Source organism: Strix aluco, chromosome 3, assembly GCF_031877795.1.
Source record: "Strix aluco isolate bStrAlu1 chromosome 3, bStrAlu1.hap1, whole genome shotgun sequence".
Taxonomy (NCBI): Eukaryota; Metazoa; Chordata; class Aves; order Strigiformes; family Strigidae; genus Strix; species Strix aluco.
In genome coordinates this window covers 106,228,017-106,248,706 of record NC_133933.1, presented here as the reverse complement: position 1 = coordinate 106,248,706, position 20,690 = coordinate 106,228,017, and the positions used below count along the sequence as shown (strand labels likewise).

The 20,690-nt window shown below is 39.5% G+C and overlaps 1 protein-coding gene across 1 annotated transcript in view; it reads left to right on the top strand.

Moving 5' to 3' along the window:
- Window positions 1-20,690, top strand: part of LRRC1 (leucine rich repeat containing 1) — a 73,967-nt gene that overhangs the window by 40,315 nt on the left and 12,962 nt on the right. The window contains exons 5-10 of the mRNA XM_074819885.1: window positions 9,578-9,634; window positions 11,221-11,284; window positions 12,039-12,113; window positions 13,926-14,070; window positions 17,207-17,325; window positions 18,314-18,397. Coding sequence (XP_074675986.1) covers window positions 9,578-9,634; window positions 11,221-11,284; window positions 12,039-12,113; window positions 13,926-14,070; window positions 17,207-17,325; window positions 18,314-18,397 — 544 coding nt within the window. The remainder of the gene's footprint in view (window positions 1-9,577; window positions 9,635-11,220; window positions 11,285-12,038; window positions 12,114-13,925; window positions 14,071-17,206; window positions 17,326-18,313; window positions 18,398-20,690) is intronic.

The window sequence follows — 20,690 nt, the reverse complement described above, 5'->3', positions numbered from 1 at the left end:
CACCATTTTTTCAGCAGTTTTGTCTGTGCCTGGAAAAGGTAAAGATTACCTCTTCTCTTTTTTGGATGCTAATCTTTAAAGTATGAGATTATTACTGATTGGCAGGTAGAGTGTTTTGGAAGTTCCCTGTCTGAACTCTAGCATGGCAAATAAAAAAGCTTTCCTCAGCCATACACAATCTTTATTGTTCCCCCACTCTAAAAGTACAGATAGTCTCCTGCTTGGACCTGATCTCCAAATTCTGAGGATTCAACGAAAGATCATAGTAATATCATGATTTGTAGTATCCCCATCATTCACAGCCTCCCCCCCTCCCCTTTTTTTCAGACATCTGCCCAGTCTGTGATGCAAGAAAGTAGAATAGCTTTATTTTAGGTTTAGAAACTTTTGATGTGGGGAGGGGTGAATTTCTTTAGATGGGAAGGATATTCTTCTGGTGCTGATGACTGATGAGTCTGGTTTACCCCCAAGCTGCAAGCAGGCTGAATGGATCTGTGGACCTTACTACTGAAAGGGAATTACCAGGTAAGCAGAGAAATTTTCCTCTTAACGTCTGCAGCTAGCAGGTAGAATGCTGGAATAGGCATTGGATTATGAAGTGAACATAATGAAAAGAATAGAGCAAATGTTGCTGCACTTCGGAGCATTATTTTGTGGAAAGATTTGTTATAGGCATGCTTTTCAAGAGTGGTGGAAACAAAAATATCCAGAGATTTTGTGTTGGAAAAACAGTCACTGAGCTTGGTGGTTTTTTTAGATATATGTGTGTTTAATTTTAGAGGTTTTGAAGTTTTCAGCAACTTCTGAACTCAGAATCTTTAATGTTGATCTGAATAGAAGTAGCTGGAGAATAAAAGGTCTTCAAAGGCAAGGTTGATGCACTCAATGCAGATGATTCAGAGGCAAATCAGAATGGCATGCTTATTCTGATAACGGATTCCTGGGCCAGTCCTTGACTGTGTTTTTCTTAGTGTATGCTAGGATGCCCCAAGTGTATACATCTGGTAGCATCATACAGAATGGAAAATGCTCTTAAAATTGTGTGGAACAAGACAATGTAATTCTGTTTTAAGGTTTAGCATAATAATGTCTGATTAAAATACAGTCTTACATGATACAACTGAAGTGATGGGGAGGCTTATCTTGCAAATACATAGAAGGAGGACTGTTTGTAGGTGGTTTGGCTAAGCTGATATAAATAGTATTAAAAGCTCTCACTCTGGCTTATCTGAATTTAGCATGATGAGTAATATTTACAGAGTTTGAGTAGGTAGAGCATTCAGTGTTAATCACAGCTGTTTGCTAAATGGCAAAACTGAATGTTAAGGAACTCGAAAGTTTATTTCGGGAACACTGTTTAACAATGTAGTAGTGACTGCAGTGCCATCTGGCCTTTAAATAAGAGATGTTGCATCTTGTGTGTTACACAAGGAAGAAGTATTTAACATATATTTAGCAATATTTTTTTGAAATAAAGTAATACAATTTTTATTTATGTTGCTGAAGATTGACGTTGCATGAGTGGAATGGAAGATATTTTGAAAATGAAATCTTGCTGTAATAGTGAATTGGCTTAGTCTCCCCAGCCTGTTGCAGTAATCTTGATAAGCAAATTGGAGAATGTTTAGTTAAAGCTTTCAAAAGTTAACAGGCTGAGCCGTAATTACGAATCTCTCTCTTCTTCTTAATGATGCCTTTTGAAGGTCATAGGGAGTTCAGTGTTCCTGTCCATTTTTTGGGCCATGCACATTTCTCTGTGTGTGTGAGAGAGTGCAACTCTCAGCAACTTGAAAACCAAGCTTATGTAGAAAACTAGTCTTAATTAGCAGCTTAGACTACCTCTGTTACATATTTAGGGAATTCATTGGCCATAAACTGCAGAACTTTCCTCTGTTTTTAAAATTTGGATGTGACTTGTACTACTGGCGGTCTGTTTAGTCTTTCCTCCAGTTAGTGGCTAATAAGATACTAATGTTTTTTTATCCTTCTGTTTATCACTTGTGGAAGATCTGTAGCTTTTGACAAGCCAATTAATGGTATTGACAAGTCAACTCAAGTAACTGACTATGCAAATGCTCTTTCTCTGTCTTTCAGTGTCTTTGCAGTTTAAGTCTAGAATGACAAAATTATCAACTTTACTTTCTTTTGTGCCTATTTAAAATCAGTCTTCCAAAGAAGGAGTATTTTCCGCCCATAATTTGTGTCTGCTTTTCCCAGCTCTGTAGAAAGTGGCAAATATTAGGAATATAATTCTTACTTTCAGATTTTCTTACTAGAATTGTTCTTACTAGAATACTGTCCTGTTTGTCAAACTCCAAAAGCGGACTGCTAAGAAAAGCCTCGTGTGCCTTTCCCTGGCACATTATATATCTAAACTTGAGAGGAAAGGATAGTGTTTAACTTAGATGAAAGTTGCTACAAGTTGCTTTGCCTCCAAAAAAGAGGAGGAGGAATGTTCTCAAAGATGGCTTCTGGAAGAATGGTTTTTAATAATACTGGTGAGACATGATAACAGTGTCATCAAAACTAAATCTAGTTACCTTGCTTTGCAGTTTTTACGGTATCTCTTACATTCCAAGGTAGAACCGTAGGACTTAATGTGTGTGAAGATAGTTTACTTTGAAATGGTTAAATGCCCTGATTTAAGAAATTAATATTTCCTGTGATTTCTGGCTCATGTAAGAGCTTTGGGATTCAAGTATGGTGTGGGCTTAAGGTCTGTCTCTTTAAATTCTATTTGAGTAATCTTGCAAAAATTCATTAGTGCTCTTCTTTATCATTCACACTGTAAAACAGGTTTCTATAACCAAAGGGTAACCAAACAAAGAGGCAGGAGACTGGTTAAAGCTGACATTTGAAAAAAAAAAAATTGCCTTGAGCTTAAACTAGACTTTTTGAAGTAATATTCTTCTTGAGAAAAGGAAACTAGCTGCAATTCTATACTATTTGTAGGTTACTGTATAACGGATATGAATTTTAAGGTTCTTTCATGATAACTTTGTCTAATTATATGGCAGCATTAAGCAGTAGTTGGAAGGAAAATAATCATGACTGTTGAACCTTTTAAAAAGGAGGGCAGAATGCATACCAGGAGCATGTAGACCATGAATTGCATGGTTATATGTTAACAGAACCTTAGGAAATCCAGGAAGCATAATCCTTCCTTGTAAGGCTAATATTGCTTTTGCTGCATTGGAAATGTCCTTACACCAAAAATCCTTATGGAGCTGGTTCTTCAGACAGAGGAAGGATAGGGTACTGGCAGGTATAGTAACTATGTGTGGGTGAAATAAGGCAAACTCGGGGAAGAACTGAAGTGATAGTTAACTCTGGAAAGGGATGTGTGCTACAGAAACTCTTGAAACCACCAAAGTTTAAGCACCTAATTTCGTAGAGTCATAGAATGGTTTGGGCTGGGAGGGACCTTCAAAGATCATCTAATCCAAACCTCCTGTTGTAAGTGGAGACATCTTTCATTAGATCTGATTGCTCAAAGCCCCATCCAACCTGACCTTCCAGTGATGGGGCATCCGCAACTTCTCTGGGCAACCTGTTCCAGTGTCTCACCACCCTCATCATAAAAAATTTCTTCCTTATATCCAATCTAAACCTACCCTCTTTCAGTTTAAAACTGTTGTCCCTTGTTCTGTCACTACAGGCCCTGCTAAAAAGTCTGTTTCTATTTTTCTTATATGCCCCCTTTATATATGGAAAGGCTGCAATAAGGTCTTCCTAGAGCCTTTGCTTCTCCAGGCTGAACCTTTCTTCATAGGAGGGGTGTTCCAGCCCTCACCATTTTCGTGGCCCTCCTCTGGACCTGCTCCAACAGGTCCATGCCTCTCAGGATTCGATTGGCATAGGAGTTGGAGTTTGGGGACTCATCTTTTCAGGCCCTTTCTGCAGTCAGTGATACAGTCAATGAGGAGAGGGTGAGAGAAAGAGGCTTCTTTTGGGAGTGGCTTGGAGCAGGAGCCTGTCCCAAAGGTGTATGCTATACATTCGAATACTGATGGTCTGAGTAAGTGGCATTTTGAGAGCTGGCTAGTGACTGATTTAACCCTGTCATTTCCTTGGGGAGAAAAGGCTGCTAAATGTCAAGCTCTCAATGAACTGTCAGTCTGCAGCTAGAAGCCTTGTGGGATGGGAGTAACTTAATAGGATCCTCTCAGATGAATGACTAGTCACCTAACTGGCGTGTCCTGGACAGGGTCATACATGTTACTGGTAGTTTTATTCAGTCAGTGGGGATGGGTTGCTATATATTTAAACATGGCTATTTTCATGCATTTTGTATGCTGTTGTCAGAGTACCACAGTTAACCCTCTCATCACTTGGAAGACCCTTGATAAACAGAAAGACTTCTGCACAAAAAGGAAAATGAATTGCCTAAACTCTCTCCCTTCCCAGTGTAGTGTCATGCTGAGTGTTTCAAAGTGTATGTGCTGGGTAGAGATGCAGGGGCAAGACATTATCAGTAATCTTTAGATGCTGGCCCACCTTTGGAACTGGTGGAAGTAGCCAAAATGCAGACTTTTTATTGCATTTCTGTATGCATCATACTTGGACTGTGTTCTGTAGCCATGGCTACTACTGCATAAAAAATACAATACCAGATCAAATTCAGAATCTATACTGTGTTCTCACCTTAGCCATCCTTATTGTGTAGGACATTCCCTTGTGCTGTATAAATATGGACCCCATGCTTCTGTCTTTCCTTTCTCTTTGCAGTCTTACAAACGTGAGAAAAAGATATCTGCATTGCTGTTACCCAATTTGGGATTTTGCATTCCCCTAACCAGCTGAAACTTGGTGGAAAGGGTGCATTTGGGGCCATGCATTTCTGCAGATGTTTTAGATCTTCACCTCTTCCAACTCTGCTCCATTGTTTCCTAAAGCGTGACTTCTTGTCTTGCATGCTCAGCTGTGCTGTGCTCTTGACATAAGGTCAAAATGTGCGAGACTTTCATTACACAAATAAGAGAAGGCTGTTGTCCAGCTTTTATTGGACTAAGCACCTTTAGCTCTGATATTAGTCCTTTTGTCATCTATCTTCCTTTTTTCCTGCTTTTTCCGTGTTTCTTTTTCTACCTTTGCATTTTTAATTTTATTTTCACAAGAAAATAGCATGTGGCTCACTGCTTACCAGTGCTTTCGTCAGAAGCTGTTGCTGGTGTACCCCAAGGACTTGAGTGCTCCCAGTCCTCTTGCGAGCTGGGTGGGGATAAAATGGGCCAGATTATGGGTCTGTTGTCACTCTTAAGGCTTTCTGTCCCCTTGATTATGGGAATGATACAGCTGTCCCTGAGAAGGTTAAAATACTAGGATAACTCCTCTCAGTTTTGTATTTTATAACTTTACAAGACAGAATATGTTTAATATATGTTGTACACTGAAAATATTGTAATCTCATCCAGGATAACTAGGGATCATGTCTCTGTTTGTTTTATCTTTTTATTTTTTTAAAAACTGCTGTTCATGTTCTACCTATTACAGTGAGTTTCTCTTGTCCACAGTTACCTGCTTTTTGGAAATGGTTGTTTTGTAGGGCATGTAGCTATTGATAATCTCTTTGCAGTTAATCTAAATAAAAACAGACTTGCTTTGGAAGAACATGCTTTGGTTCTGATGTTAGCGACTGGTTCCAGTCTTACCTTTATTTTGGAGGAGATGACCACGGTTGACATGAAGGAGTATTTGTGGTGTTCCCTAGGTGTATCCTTTTCTGTAGACCATGTTGGCTTGAGAGTTTCTCTCAAATCCTGACAGAAATGTTCAGGGAAGACACTTCCAGCATTTATGGACTACATTGTTGCTATTAGATTAGTTTTGGTTTTGTTTATTGATTTCACATTTATTCTCATTCTTCTAACTCACATGATGAATACATATTTCTACAGCTATTAAGTGCTGTACCTAAACCGAGTGTATCTGGTTCATACCGAAAATGGCATTTTTAGCCATGTTGTATCTTTAAATTTTACTTTGTTCCACCCTTACACCAGAAATCATCTGGAATGCTGAGATGAAAAACTTTATAATTATTTCAATTACTGCATCCTTCATCTGGTTTGGTTGTTGCCTTGTGCTCAGTAATTTCACACACATGCTCAGTGCTTGGGGTGTGTGTGGTAGCTTTTGTGGTGAGGATTATTACTATATTAATGCTTTTTACAAGTTTCTGTGAAATAGCTTCTTATGATAGTAGTCTAGGAAAAGAACTTGAAAGTTTGGGGGTTTTGTTTTGTTTTGTTTTTCTTTCCCCTTTAGAATGTAGATGACATTTTGTTTGTACATTTTCTGTTGGGTTTTTTTGGGAGTCAGGATGGCATGTCTGTGGTGGAGAGCATCCTGCAATGCTCTACAGTGCATTTCTATTTCTAAATGCAGTTGGTGAACAGCTGCTGGCAGAACTGTCTCCTATCTGAGTAGACTGGATTGCTATCGCCTTTGTGTTTTATGGATTGAAACAAGTAACCCCCCATGACTGGTTTTCTCTCCTAGATAAAGATTAGAATTAGGAAAAGACTTGGAAATCAGTAAAGTATGGCTTCGTTTAGTTCCTTTGAGAAACTTCACAAAGACTCTTAACTAACAGTGCATCCATAAAATTAAGGACAGAGAGAAAAGAATAAATGTATTGCATTTAGTATATTGTGAAGAATCTTTATTTGAGAAGAGGAAAAATTGCACTTTCTGAAGAGAATGTGTTGTTATATCAGAAAACATATTAGAAAAATAGCATGGAATCTTGGATTTTTCTTGCAAATGACTGAAAATCCTATCTCTTAACATACATCAAAAGCAGAAAAATGTTAGCAAACATACAGTGTGTTAAGAACCTGTTGGCAAATTTAAGGAAGAGTTATACCTCTGCTCTATAATGTATCAGAGATTGGTGCTTCAGTATGTCAGCATGCCTCTTCTGGTTTTGCCTCCTATTCTGTACTGTAACTGTTATGTTTTCCCATTTTAAATTGCAGCACGTGGGAGCCTCTTCTGTAACTAGTTGAAATTTAATGAGTCAAAAGTTTCCTCTCATTTTTCTGGTGTCTCTTTCAGATGGATACACCTTAAACATAATACCTCAATGTAAGGGGGCAGCTTTGCTGGTGTTAACGTTATAGACTTAGTCTCTATTTTACATTACACGATGGGAAACTTTATTTTGCCTATTGGGGTCCGCTTACATTGGGTTTGGACTCAAGACTTTGGAAGAAGTTGAAAGGATAGATTAAAGGGGTGGAGGGCAGTGTCTTTATTTTGTTTCAGGGTAGAGTTACAGTTGTGAGCATGCGTAAGTGAGAATAGCCATAGAAAAAAGCATTGCTCCTCCAGAAAGCTGTGTCATTAGAGATGAAAACGTAATCCTGTAGGTAGCTGACCCCCAGAAGAAGAGAACCTAGCCTGGGACTGCGATCAGCCACAGTCAGTCTTCAAAAGGTATGGTACACGGTTGGATGCAGACAGCTGTTGGTGGGTATCCACAAGGGCGCAGCTACCCAGTGAGTCCCCATAGCACTGCTGGCTTGGGCAGTACAGATGCCTTCCTTGTGCCTTCTTGGCAGTTGCACTGACCAAGGTGTTTAAGGGGATTGATTCTATGTTGGATTAGGGATCTATGTTACCTTTTTGCTGGGTTATTTTTAAGCAGGATCAATTTCCTGAGCTGATTCACTGGTCTGCCCCAGTTTAATGATATGATGAGGCTGGTTAACGTGGTGGTTCCCAAGTTCTTGCTGTTGAATGTGGGTTTGCTGACAAAGATTTCTGTTTAACCACGGTTGAAGTGGTGTCTGATGTAAGAAGAGAAATTAAGAGATTGCACCATTTTACTCATCAGCACTTCGGCGTGATGGGGAGGGAGATACATAGATGTGGGGTGATCTGTAAACGCAAGATTTGAAGGCAGCTTGATGGTGTGCACATCTGTTTTGTATTGTCTTGATAAAAGTGAATCTTGGGCCTCACCTAATACAGGTTTGAAGAGAAAGTGAAAAAATCAAGGGAAGATTGGAATAGGTTTCTAGAAGACATGTAAACAAAAATGTAAAGGCAGTCTGTGGGTGGGAATGTGAGTAAGAGCAGACCCATGTTCCTCTCAGAGAGAAACAGTTCTCCATCACCCCTTCTCTCTTCCTCTCCACTGGATTGGTTTCCATGAGGCTGTCAGATACTGTGTCCCATGTTGGCTTGTATTTTATAGTGTTAAAATTTTTGTGTGAGAGTTTTCTCTTGTGTCGTTGGAAAGATGGCTTCCTTATTACCTTATTTTTGTCAAATGATTGTGAGTTTCAGAAGAGTTATTCTCACTTATCTTTTAATTGAATTTATAATAGACTTCTACTAAAATATTTTCACCTATATGGTATGTTTTAACTGTATTTCTTCTGGAGAAATACAGAACCCATTGGGTAATACGTGCTTATTTTAAAAGTTGGAGAGGACTGCTGAGACTGTTATCAAAGCTCCTGTGAGATTTCATTCACTGTTTTCCGTGTGCAGTGCCAAATAGCTTGAAATAAGGATGTATTTATCAGACACCATCCAAAGTCAATCATGAAAAATCTTCTTTCCCCTTTAATAACTCATTACATCAGTTATGTTGCTTTCACTGCTTTGTTAGCTGTATTGGAGTCTCAATATGAAGGTTTTTCTTCAGTTTTATTCAGGTTATCAGCTGCTTTTTTAGTTGGCCTAACTAATGATCCCATAATTCAGTATGTTGGTATTATTTGAAGTGAAAAAATACTTCAATTTTATGTGGTCTGGCTACATGGGCTTGTTGGTTTTTTTCTTTTTTTTCCTAAGGTGTACAAACAAAAACATTTTGGGTTTAGATTTAACATATGTTTCAAATTTGGTGGAATTTCTTTTTTAATCTAGATGTTGACCTAGCACACTCTCCCCCTTCCCTGCGCACCAGGGCAGAACATATTCTGTTGTAGGAAACTGCTTATTTGCAGTCACCGTATCTGATTTTTATTTTTCCCTGGGACACTGGAGGATTAGAGCAGATTATAGTGTTGGGATAATGCCTGACTCCTTGTGTTCCATTTAGTCATAAATAAACCCCTGAAAAATCTGAATGTTGCTATGGTGATGTTAGTAAAAGCCTGGGATATGGAGTAAGTGAGCTGCTTAGAAGCATAATGTCACTTACAGTAATGAGCACGCCATCGTTAGAACAGTGATGGGTTTACCTGATGCTCTGTAACTTTGATAGCTTACACCAGATTCTGAAAGTGAGTAAGTAAATGCAATTCATATGACTGTGCTCTGTTCAGTAACTTGCTACTACTGACCTTTTAACAAATGGAAAATTGCGTTTTGTCTGTTTACTTTCTAGCTTTAATGGGTTGAAGTATCACAGAGAAACAAGCAAAAACTTCCCGTATTTGTATCCTGCCTTTCACATGATGGTCTGGTTGAATTAAATCAACAACAAAAAAAATCATCTCACAGCAATTTTGTTTTAAACTGTGTAAACACCCACTTTTCTTCTGAAAGTGTGGAATATAAAATACAAAAAAGTAAGATCATTAAAATGTGGGGTTTTTTTTGTTTTGTTTTTTTTTAGTCTTTATAACCTGGCTTCACTGGAACTTAGAGAAAATTTGCTGACGTATTTACCTGAGTAAGTGACATTTCATGTGTTTGATTATATTAACATAAAATATTCTTAAAATCTGCTACCATATGAAACTGACAGCTAGAAAAAAATACTCAGTGCCTGTTGACAGCATGTGTAAGATACAGCTCTGTTTTAGCAACACCTGGTTACATCCATTACTTCTAGCTGTACTTACTTAATAGCAGGACCCCTCAGTCTGTGTTGACTGGTTTTGCTCAATAAAATATTCTCTATAAAATACAGCAGCACCAAACATTTCTTCCTGCTCGCACTGAACAAGCAGATCATCAGTGGGAGTGGTGGTTTGGGTTGTTCTCATGCTGAAATTTCGTAACTGTGAAAGTAGGGTAATAGGATCTCAGAGATTTCCACTCTAGACCTTCATAGCATTTAAATAAGCATTTGTGTTCAGGACTAAGTAACCAAAAGCTTCCAAAACCTGGAGATCAAAACCTTGGTGACAAACTAGGCCTACTGATGTCTGAAGTCTGAATCTACCCACCCTGATTTTGGGAAAAAAAAGATACCTAGATGTCTCTGTGCTGACTGTATTGTGGCAGAGGAATTGGTGGTCTTTTGTAAGAATAATTTGGTATGTTATATTTTGGAGATCCTTTTTGGCTGCCTGGAAGAAGCCTCTTCTTTCTCTAGTGAAGGAGTTTCCTTCCTTCACTACCAGACTGCTTCTTGCAAGAGTTTTGGTGACTCCTGTTCTGCTTGTTTAGATAATCGAATAGATACTGTAATAGATTTAACCTATTTTAATCAGAATCTCTTCCTCAGTTGCTTTGGGGTCCTTTTTTCCTGTCAGTCTTGGTTGTGGCTGTTTATAGCTGAGAGCCACAAGGCACTTAAAATGTCAGCAGTCAGAAGGTATGAATTGCTAGCTAGGATTTGCCATGTGGTGTCAGAACGAAGCTATCACAAATGTTGGCAATTATATTGCTCCTGGAAAATTCTGACTGTCAGGAATGTAGCTGATGAGTCTCACTGGCTTTCATGCTGCTGTGGCTTTGGTGAAGGTAAGCAAGAGCTCTACAATAGACTGCTTTTGAAGTAGGAGGATGGCCCTCTGTGTCTGTTCATGTTTAGAGAACTTCTTTCACATACTTTTGAGCTTCTCTCTGTTTGCATCCTCAAATCCAACCTGAAGTACTTGAGAAATGGATAGATCATGTTGAGAAGACAAATGATGGTTTTATTGAGTCTTGACTCACACTGTTACATGTGACCACCATGGGGAATTTTTATCCCGTTGTGTAACTGTAAATTCCCCCTAAAAATATATCTAACCAAGTATATTAAACTATGTGGCATTGTCCACCCTGAGGGACTGATGGTTAAAGTAAAGAATAATGATTTGATTGCCTATACTAAGTTTTAAGCTTCAAGGGCATACAGTTATACTGACAAACCAAATTATTTTTTCAGTAAGATATTACTGTAGATAGTCTATGCCCAGTAAAATAACTGTCTGTCTGCAATACATTGTAATCTGAAATATGAATTTCAGTAAAATGAGCTCATTCAAATACATGGGGTTTCTGTTGGTTTAGTCTGATGTGGTTTTGTTTTGACTTCTCTCACAGATCACTTGCCCAGCTGCAGCGACTAGAAGAACTTGATTTAGGAAACAATGAACTTTATCACTTGGTAAGAGAACATGCCACTGAAAGTGCATGTTGGTCTTGTTTTACACATCATTTAGATTAAATAGATCGTAGGATGTCCAAAATTGAAGAAAGAAAAATGTATGGAGGGGAGAGTCTTTTCATACATATAGATGAATTCTGGCAGTGAGTTGGTGCTTCCCATATCTGCTTAGTCTTGTTCAGCACAATATTACTTTATCCAAAAAACTGCAGCTGATCTCTAGAAAATGAGAGCACTGCACCGACTTTTTCTACAGAAAGAAAAAGAAGTGGAAGAGCACAAACTCCTCTCTGCCCTTGCAGTTAGAATGAACACACAGGCTTCTGTAGCGAGGTGGATGGGCTAAGCACAGACAAAAGCTCAGCTGAGCAAAGTAGGAATCTTTGGGAGAGGACTGAGGCAAACTACTGAGGGTGGCAGTGTCTGACACTGTGGCAGAAAGAGCTACCAAAAGATATCTGTCATCTCTCTTAAGCTGACTCAGTTAAATGTTGTATTTGCAGTAGATTAAGAGTGTGCATGCAATTTGTTAGTGCATGTCAGGTAAACTATGGTAGTTTGTTAAGCTATAATAATTAATTTGTATGATGAAGTTCCCAAGTGCTTACAGTCACGTTTGCTGCATTTAACCGTGGTCCCTCTAAATAGTGCTTGGAGTGAGGATTGGTTTACTCAGACTGTAGTTATGGGGTAGCCATTTGGTTTTTACCTGAAGCTCCTATGCTACTTAACATTATTACTTTTTATGTTATAGCCAGAAACAATTGGTGCACTTTTCAATCTTAAAGACCTCTGGTTGGATGGAAACCAATTAGCTGAAATACCTCAGGTAAATGTGAGCTCTACTGATACTGTTTTGAAGATGCTTTTAAAAGAAAACCTTTTCATTCATACCTAAAGGGAGGTGATTGGAAATTGAATAGTTTTCACAGTTCACTTTGCCTGGGTTTGGTTTTGGATGTGTAAGGGTTTTCTCTTAATAAGTTGCTCTGCAGGGGATTGTACATGATATCCTATGTTGTGAGACATTTTCTTTTAAGCATTTTGGCAAAGCAGTTATTTCCTAACAGGCACACTGTTCAATTTATAGTATAACACATCCTCTGTTTACAGCCCTGGCCCAATGATCAGGGAGCCACTAGTTGGCTGAGCTAACCCTCACCTTTTGTATCTATCTAAATTGCAGTTTTGACAGTTTTGAGGATGAATAATTTTTTTTTTTGGCTGTCATCTTCTTCTATTCAAATAGAGTGTTTGTGAGAAGTACAATAATAGAACTGTTGCCGTAAATGGAAATTTTGATTTATGCAGGCAAATTCCCCATCTGACGTCAGTCACGGGATGAGGGGCCTTAGCATCTAAAGCTTACAGTACTCTGAATTCCCTTTCTTAAGAACTGTGATAACATGTGGGATGGTTTCTTTTCCCTCTTTTTCCTTTAGAGCCAAGTCAAAACCTGTTTTCTCCTGTTCCTTGAGCAGATTGCTGTTGTTTGCTGTATTGATCTCATTGTCAACAGTGTAACTTGGAAATCAGTTACAGTTTAGTGGGCTTTGTTGACTTTGTTGTTGGCTTGGCCTAATAATTTTTTAAGTAGATGTAGTTAAGCACTGATAATAATTCATAAAATGTCAAGTGTGACTTCAGCAGCTGTTTTTATCGAAGCTGACCATTACTGTATATTTCATCTAATGTCCAAAAGATGAACTTGTAGGGTAAAGGGTGTGTGTTTAATGAAAGATCCTCTTGAGAGGCAAACATTTCCAAAATAAAAGGCTGATTGTGTGAGTTAGGATCAAGGCTGTCACTGTATGAAAATTTCATATATGTAAAAGTATATAATTAGATATATGTAAAAGGCCACTTCTGTACCAGCCATTCTGTTCTCTGAAAGCTGATTTGGATGACTAAATATTTTGGATGATTGAAATGAGAATGATTCTAGAGCATGTATAGGGGTGTCTGTGTACATGGGGAATGGGAGGGTGCTCTGATGGTAATAGGGACAAAGGTATTTCTCTGTCAGACTTTTGAGCTAATTGGTGGATTACCATTGTAAAAAAAAAAAAAAAGTAATCATTAATAATTGTAGATTATGGCAGTATAACTTGGCAGTTCAAGTATGCTTGCTAGAGCAACACTCCCAATTCCTATTTCTAACATTGGTTGCAGTTGGGAGATGTGAAGATACGAAATCCCTAGATGTCATGGCATGTTGATTTATCAGCCAGGAGAAACTAATCCTAATTTGCCTAGGGTTAATTGGGAGGGGCAGACTTTAATTACGTGGAGGTTGATAGTCTGTAGTACTGAAAAAACAACTTTGCACTCTTTCCTTGAGGAAAACTCCAGTTTTGGCTGGTGCTTGCCTGGGTTTGCTCAGCATGCCTTTTCTGACTATTGAAGCCAGTCTTAATAGTTAGAACAAGAAACTGTGACTGAATCACTTTGTTGGTTTATCTTATGTAAAATGTAATTATTTAAGTTTTTTCTGCATTTAGAGGTCATACAAACAATGGCCAATTTAGAGGGCATACAGAGAATTGTTTTTCTTTCTGGAATTTCATTGCGATGGTACATTTTTCAAATTGCTTTGTTATGTGTTTGGGCATGAGTTAAATTTTTTTGTCTTGTATCGCAGGAAGTAGGAAACCTGAAAAACCTGCTTTGTCTGGATGTTTCTGAAAATAAATTGGAATGCCTTCCTGAAGAAATTAGTGGTCTGACTTCTTTAACAGACTTGCTTGTTTCTCAGAATTTGCTTCAGGTCTTACCTGATGGCATTGGTAAGTACAGGGTGAATGCTATCACACAGAACCATTTAATCCACTGTAAATTGGAAGTTGTTTGTTTCAAGTCTTTTGAAGTCTTTTTATGCAAGAGATGAGCTTGTCTCAGCTTTTTTTTTTTTTTTTGCTTAGTATGAAATGCATAGCTCTATTAATTTTGCATTTTAATTGTCTGCATAATGACTACCTTGTAATCCTTTTTTGGTCTTCACTTGATACCTATGTGAACAAAATAGAATTTAATAATTCCTCTCTGTTACTACTGTGTCCCCATCACCATCATAACTGTTTAATATTGTAAAATTCTAACTTGTAACAAGCTGTAGGTCACTGGATAAGACTGAGTGACAGTATCACTACAAAAAAGAAACCCTTTCTAGGGGGGATGTGTAATTACCTTGAGTTGGACAATGTGATTAATCCTATGCTGAACCCAGTGGAAGGCTGTTCCAGCTTCAGTCGATTACTCTTCACCCTTGAGGATCCAAACTACAACTTTTCTATGTCTGACCTCTTAAACCAGGTCTAATAATTGAGGAATGTTTTCTGAAGTATTACTAGTGCCTTTTTTAAGGTAAATGTTTTTACCCCTATGATGAGGAGTCAGCGAGGCATTGTTTCTCTACTACTCATCAGCTGTTTTTCTGGAGAGTTTCATGTTGCAAGAGCATGCCTTCTGCTTGCCAGTTTTTTGGGTTTTGTTTTTTTGTTCTTTTTTTTCCAAAATAAAGGTGTAGGGGAGGGAGGACTTGTGAATGTGGTTTAACCAGGCATGTGGAAGAGAATGGACAGACCTTGCCCCTTCCTCCATATGCTATATGAGCCTTAAGAAAGGATTAATGTTAAACTAGGAGGAGTGGGCTGACTACTGTGGGTCATGCAGTTGGCTAGTGTGTGTTTGGTAGAGAGTTCTAGCAGCCCTCTCTGATGATCTGAGTTGGCCAGTACAGTTGTTGTACATCAGAAATGGAGCTGTAACTTCTGAAAAGCTACAGCCTACGCAGCCTGCAAGAGGGGATCTTGTCTGTAACACCAGCTGGTGAACAAGAGGAGCTGCTGCTTCTCAAGAATCCTGTTAAATGGAATCCTTTGCTGGAGAAGGGGATTGTGAACATCCAGGCCATTTCAAGACAGGCTTAGTTTGCACGTGCAGTTTGTAACATTTTCTGGATGTAATTTTGTTATAAAGGCAAAAAAATTTGCTACTTATGTGAATAATAGCTTACTTGTGTTTGGAGAATTGGGTAGGGCTACAGTACTTACTCTTTTTCTGTAATATCGGACTTACTGTGTGAAATTGAAAAAATCTGGTATTGTGGTTGAAGTAAACCTCGCTGGTCTCTATGGAAGCTACTGGGAGGGGCTCAGCTGATCACTGAATCCTTGTTGGATTGGTGGATCTGTACAGCCCTCAAAGCAGGGCTCTCACCACCACCAGCAGGTCAGGTCAGCTGTGGCTGTGTCTCACCAAGTCTCTAAAGCCCCAGTGGAGGTGGCTCCAGCACCCCCTGGGCAGCCTGTGTCAGTGCTGCACCACCTCCCGGTGAGGAAGCTGATGTCCAGCTGGGACCTCACACACTTTGATTTGTAGCCATTGCTGTCTTGCCTGCCACTGCAGAGGAGAGTTTGGCTCTGTCATCTCTGTTACTGCCCTTCAGGTAATTGTGGGCTGTTCCTAGATGCCCCCTTGGCTCCTTCTTTGCTGGAGTCATCAAAGCCAGATCTCTCAGCCTCAGCTCACATGTGCCTTGGTCAATCTTGAGAGCTTTGTGCTGGACCCCCATCAGCATCTCTCTTGAACTGGGGAGTCAGAGATGGAGACAGGACAGAACATGAAACTGAGCATGATTTTACAGGTGTGGCCTCACTGGTGCCAAGTAGATGGAATATAATAACTTCCATTGATCTGCTGGCTGTAATTCTTCTAGCCAGTGTTTATTTCTGAGAAAGCACGGCTAGTTCATATTCAGCCTGGTGCCCACACTAAGCCCCAGCTCCTTTCCAGCACGGCTCTTGTACAACCTGTCACTTGCCAGCCTGTACTGGTGCACGGGGTTATGCTGCCCAGGTGCAGAGCTCTGCACTTCTCCTTGCTGAACCTCAGGTTTCTGTTTAGGTTGCTATCTTAGCATGTATCAGCCATCTCTTCATGATCTAGCATCATCAGCAAATTTGATGTGCCAGCCTATTACAGCTATTAAGACAGTGTGGGGATGGGCAGGGAGGTGTCAGCAGCTAGTGATGTCTCCTGAATTCTCAGTCTTGGGCTCTGTCTGGGTCAGCTCTGCTTTGCACCAAAGATCATTCTGATACAAAGGAGCAGAATCATAGAATAGTTCAGTTTGGAAGGGACTTTTAAAGGTCATCTAGTCCAACCCCCCCTTCAATGAGCAGGGACATCTTCAACTAGATGAAGTTGCTCAGAGTCCCATCCAGCCTGATCTTGAATGTTTCCAGGGATGGGGCATCTACCACCTCTCTGGGTGACCTGTTCCAGTGTTTCACCACCCTCATTGTGAAAAATTTCTTCCTCATACAAGTAAGAACAAGGTGAGCTCTCTGCTCTGAAATAGTATTTTGTCCTTCCTGGGGAGAAGACCTTCAAAGAAGTTTGATTTCTATTCTGAAAAAGGAACTTTCATGTCTGACTAACTCAGTTCTCTATTGGGACAAAGAGACCTTGATTCTGTTTGAGTTTTGGCTGTCACTTGTGCAAGCCTTTCTTACTGTGGCTGAGTAGGCATAGGTGATCTTCTGAGTACTCCTTTATGAATAAACATTGTGTAATTGAGGAAAAAATAGATAATTTTCTCCTGTTTATAGGCCTTTGGGTAGTCATGTCCTTGACATTTACAAGGGGTACCATTCAGATTGCAACTTTAATATGATTTAATATGCTTAAATATTGAATATGAATATTTATATTGAATATTAATTCAGTGATCTTATAAACTTGCAAAAATAGTGCAAGCACCAAGTGAAGCAGTGCTTGATTTCCTTTTTTTTTTACCTGAAAAAAAAATGCAATTATGTTAGAGTATTTGTAAAAGATTTGCAGCAGAATGATTTTGTGTAATTATAGCAGGTATTGGAGGATATTAAGCTAAACAAATGTGTTGTTCTTTCTGACCAGGAAAATTGAGGAGGCTCTCCATTTTGAAGGTTGATCAGAACAAACTTATTCAACTAACAGATTCAATTGGAGACTGCGAAGGCCTTACTGAACTAGTTCTAACAGAAAACCAACTTCAGGTAAGCATGGTCATGACTGCTCAAATGGCTGGCAGTAGTAAGACCTGCTGCTAATTGCTGAATCACTTAACAGTAGTATCAGTGAGTAACCTTACAAGCTAAGTAGTGAGTTTCCTTTAAATGCATCTTATTTCTAACCTGTTAAATGAATGCTGAAGATCAAGTTGTGTGTAACAATCCTCCCTTCCAAAGGCTTAAGCGGTTACATATTCACTTTTGAATCTTTCATGATCACTAAGGGAATTGGAGCACCTGGAGTGCAGGTATCAGTTACTTCGTTGTGTTTTTAATGCGGAGTTTGTGCTGCATTGCGTTGTTGCCAATTTTGCAGTGCATTATCTAGATCAGACTTGCTGAAACTTAATAGAAGCCCTGAGTGCTGCAGAGCTGCTGTTGTACTGTTCCTTGCTCTGCTGATCTTCTCCATCCAGGTATTGAATATGCCATCTGGCCAATTAAAGTAAAATCTTAGACTTCTTTTCATTAGGTGTTCCCTTCTGTTATTTTGAAAATGCCTTCACAGGACACTGACACTTGAAGAGTAGAAGTGTTTATAAAAATCTAAGTTTGAGCATTTCTTAAGTTAGGTTGGTGCTTGATTGAGTTAGGAGCTTAAGCCTGTTGGAAAGATGCCTCTCCAGAGATCAGTTCATAGCACCTAAATCAGAAGCTTGCCTCTCAATTAGCTATTTAGAGATAACATGGACATTCTGCATACATGCTTCTGTACACAGCCGTTGTGCATCTATCATCTTAGTGCAGAGGTAACTCCTGAGTGAATTTGTATTAGAAACTGACATTCCTGGATATTTCTACTGCAAGATAAAACTTTGGATCTCCTTTGGAAGGCCTGGTAGTAACGAGGGTTAACTACACTCCAGTTTTTGAAAATGGATCAGTCAATTAATTTCTAAAGTGAGATAAGTTTTGTTCTGACTCATGAATTTACAAATTCTGTTTGCATATTATTTTGTCTTTGTTGGCACAGTCATTGCCGAAGAGCATTGGAAAACTAAAGAAGCTGAACAATTTGAATGCCGATAGAAACAAATTAACATCTTTGCCCAAAGAGGTAAGTTTTGTGCAATTAGCTCTCACAGATGTGATCATACAAATGGAAAGCTCTTGATTTCAAATGCCTACAAGAAATAGCAGGCAACTTTGATCCACTGGGTATTCTTCCCAAACTGATCATGACCAGAAACTTGTCCATTAGATCTGAACAGCATAAATCTGAACATCAACTGTGGTGATTTGGTGACTTGGAAGTGCAGAATGTCTTTGCAGTTGAACAAAAAGGCTTGTAACTAGTAATTCCCACTGTGGGTGTCAGGTCCAGCACTATTTGAAGACTGGGAGTTCTGGTAGAGTAAAGGTATTTAAATATCAATATGTCTCTTCTGCATGTAGTATAAAAGTATTGCCAGAGTATTCCTCAACCTTACTCTTGTGAGCCATAGCAAAGGGAAGGTTTCATATTCTGAAAAAAGATTCAGACTGTGGAGATCTTGGAACTACTTTTGCCTTTAAATATGAGGACCTGATGTGACCAAGATCAGTGATACCTCAAATCTTACATCTGTGATCACTAGGACTCCTTGTCTATGGAGTGAAATGAGGCTAGAATTTCTGTTGTGAAACTAAATATAATGAAGGCCTTACAAGTTCTGTTCAGCAGTAAATTCTGGAAAGAGATCGGGGGAAGCAGCATCCTGTTGTTGGAGCATGGGACTGTGAGCTGATTCTGTTTGCACTACTGTTTCTCTGTAATTTTTGTCCAAGTAATTCTCCTCCTTAATTTTCCTATCTGTTTCTAACATGTGGCTCTGAGATTGTAGCTTTTGCTCACACTTTGAGTCACTTCAGGAGTAGGAGGGGTATGTACTCAGGTGGCAGCTGATGGAGTTGAGAGGAGTATCAGCTCTGGCTAGTGAGCACACACTTCTGCTCAGGCCCACTTACTTAGGGAGTTTGGACAGCTTGAGGAGGAGGTGTGATGAGGAAGCAAAGTGTCTGGGCACAGGGAGATGGGGGAGAGCTGATGGTCTGAAAAGGAGGGATCAAGCAGGGACAGAATATGCTGCTGTGGCACTGGCAGCAACAATTCCAGTGTTCCAGGTGTGAGCTGCCACAAGTTGGTCACCTAATTGGGGCTTCATGATCGCCCTTATTGCTTCTTTATAGATTGGCTTGTAAGTGTATGTTTGATGGGGCAGCGGGGAAAGATGAGGGAGGGAAGAGAAGATGTGAGTACTGTAGCTCCTCTAGCAGGACAGTGTCTCCTCTGCAGAGGTGTTGCTGATTCTGAACAGAAAAATGCAGAGGGTGTACCCAGATGGGTTGAATAAATGGTAGCAAGAGGCAGGACCTTGGGAAAACTGTGTTTCTGGGTTGTGATGTGATGACAGTTTTGGTGTTGTGTTCATTCAGCAGAAGACTTTCCATGTTGTTACTTAATTTAATACATTACACAGGTGTTCTAAACTATCTGTACTTGAGACTTGCACAATTTTGTGCCTAGTCCACCTTTAAGGAGAATTGCTCTGAGTTTGTTACAATGTGTAAGGTGTTACTGATACACTTTACTTCCAGATTGGTCGTTAATGGCTTATGTAGCGTATAAGCATTTTTCTTAGTTAATGGAGTTCATGATATTGGAGATGGTGCATGAGGATGAGCAGCATGGCTTGGAAGGAGCAGGGACAGGAGCAGGTGAGAGGAGAAGGCTTGGCTTCAGAAGCAGGTAAAGCAGGATGCGAACAGGTGTGTCTCTTTGGGGGGAATAACTGAGCCAAGGGCTCAGTGCGGAACAACAGAGGGATTAATGCTGAACAAGAAACTGGGACTTGGAACCAGAAATGGTTTTCAGATGTGGGAAGCGTTGCCCAGTCAGTGAAAGAGTTGGGGATATTCAAGGGTGAAGTGAAGAACAAGAAAGTGTGTGGAGAACATTAGTGCACATGGCAGAGAGGGGAGGGGACACCTGCACATGGGGTGGGGTAAAGTCAGGGATGCGTCTGTGTTTGGAGAAGGCGGGTGATGAAGAAATGGAAGGTGGTGTCTGGAATGAGGTGATCTGGGGAGTTGTAGAAAGTCCAGGAAATAAAGATGGGAGAGGATGGTTCCCAGGGAGCTTGGCAGAGAAACAGAGGAAACAGAGCTCTTTGGCATCAAGTTCTTTGACATAGAATTTTTTTTTTTCCTGTAAAGGTCTCCACACCTATATATCTTTCTCGTTAGAGAAAATGCTTTGAAATTACATTTAATGTAAGATTTCCAGAATGTTTCATTAAAGTATGTTTTGCTCTGTGAATTTTTAAAATTCTTTTATTTTTTATTTTTAAAGGAAGTCAGTCCTTCTCCAA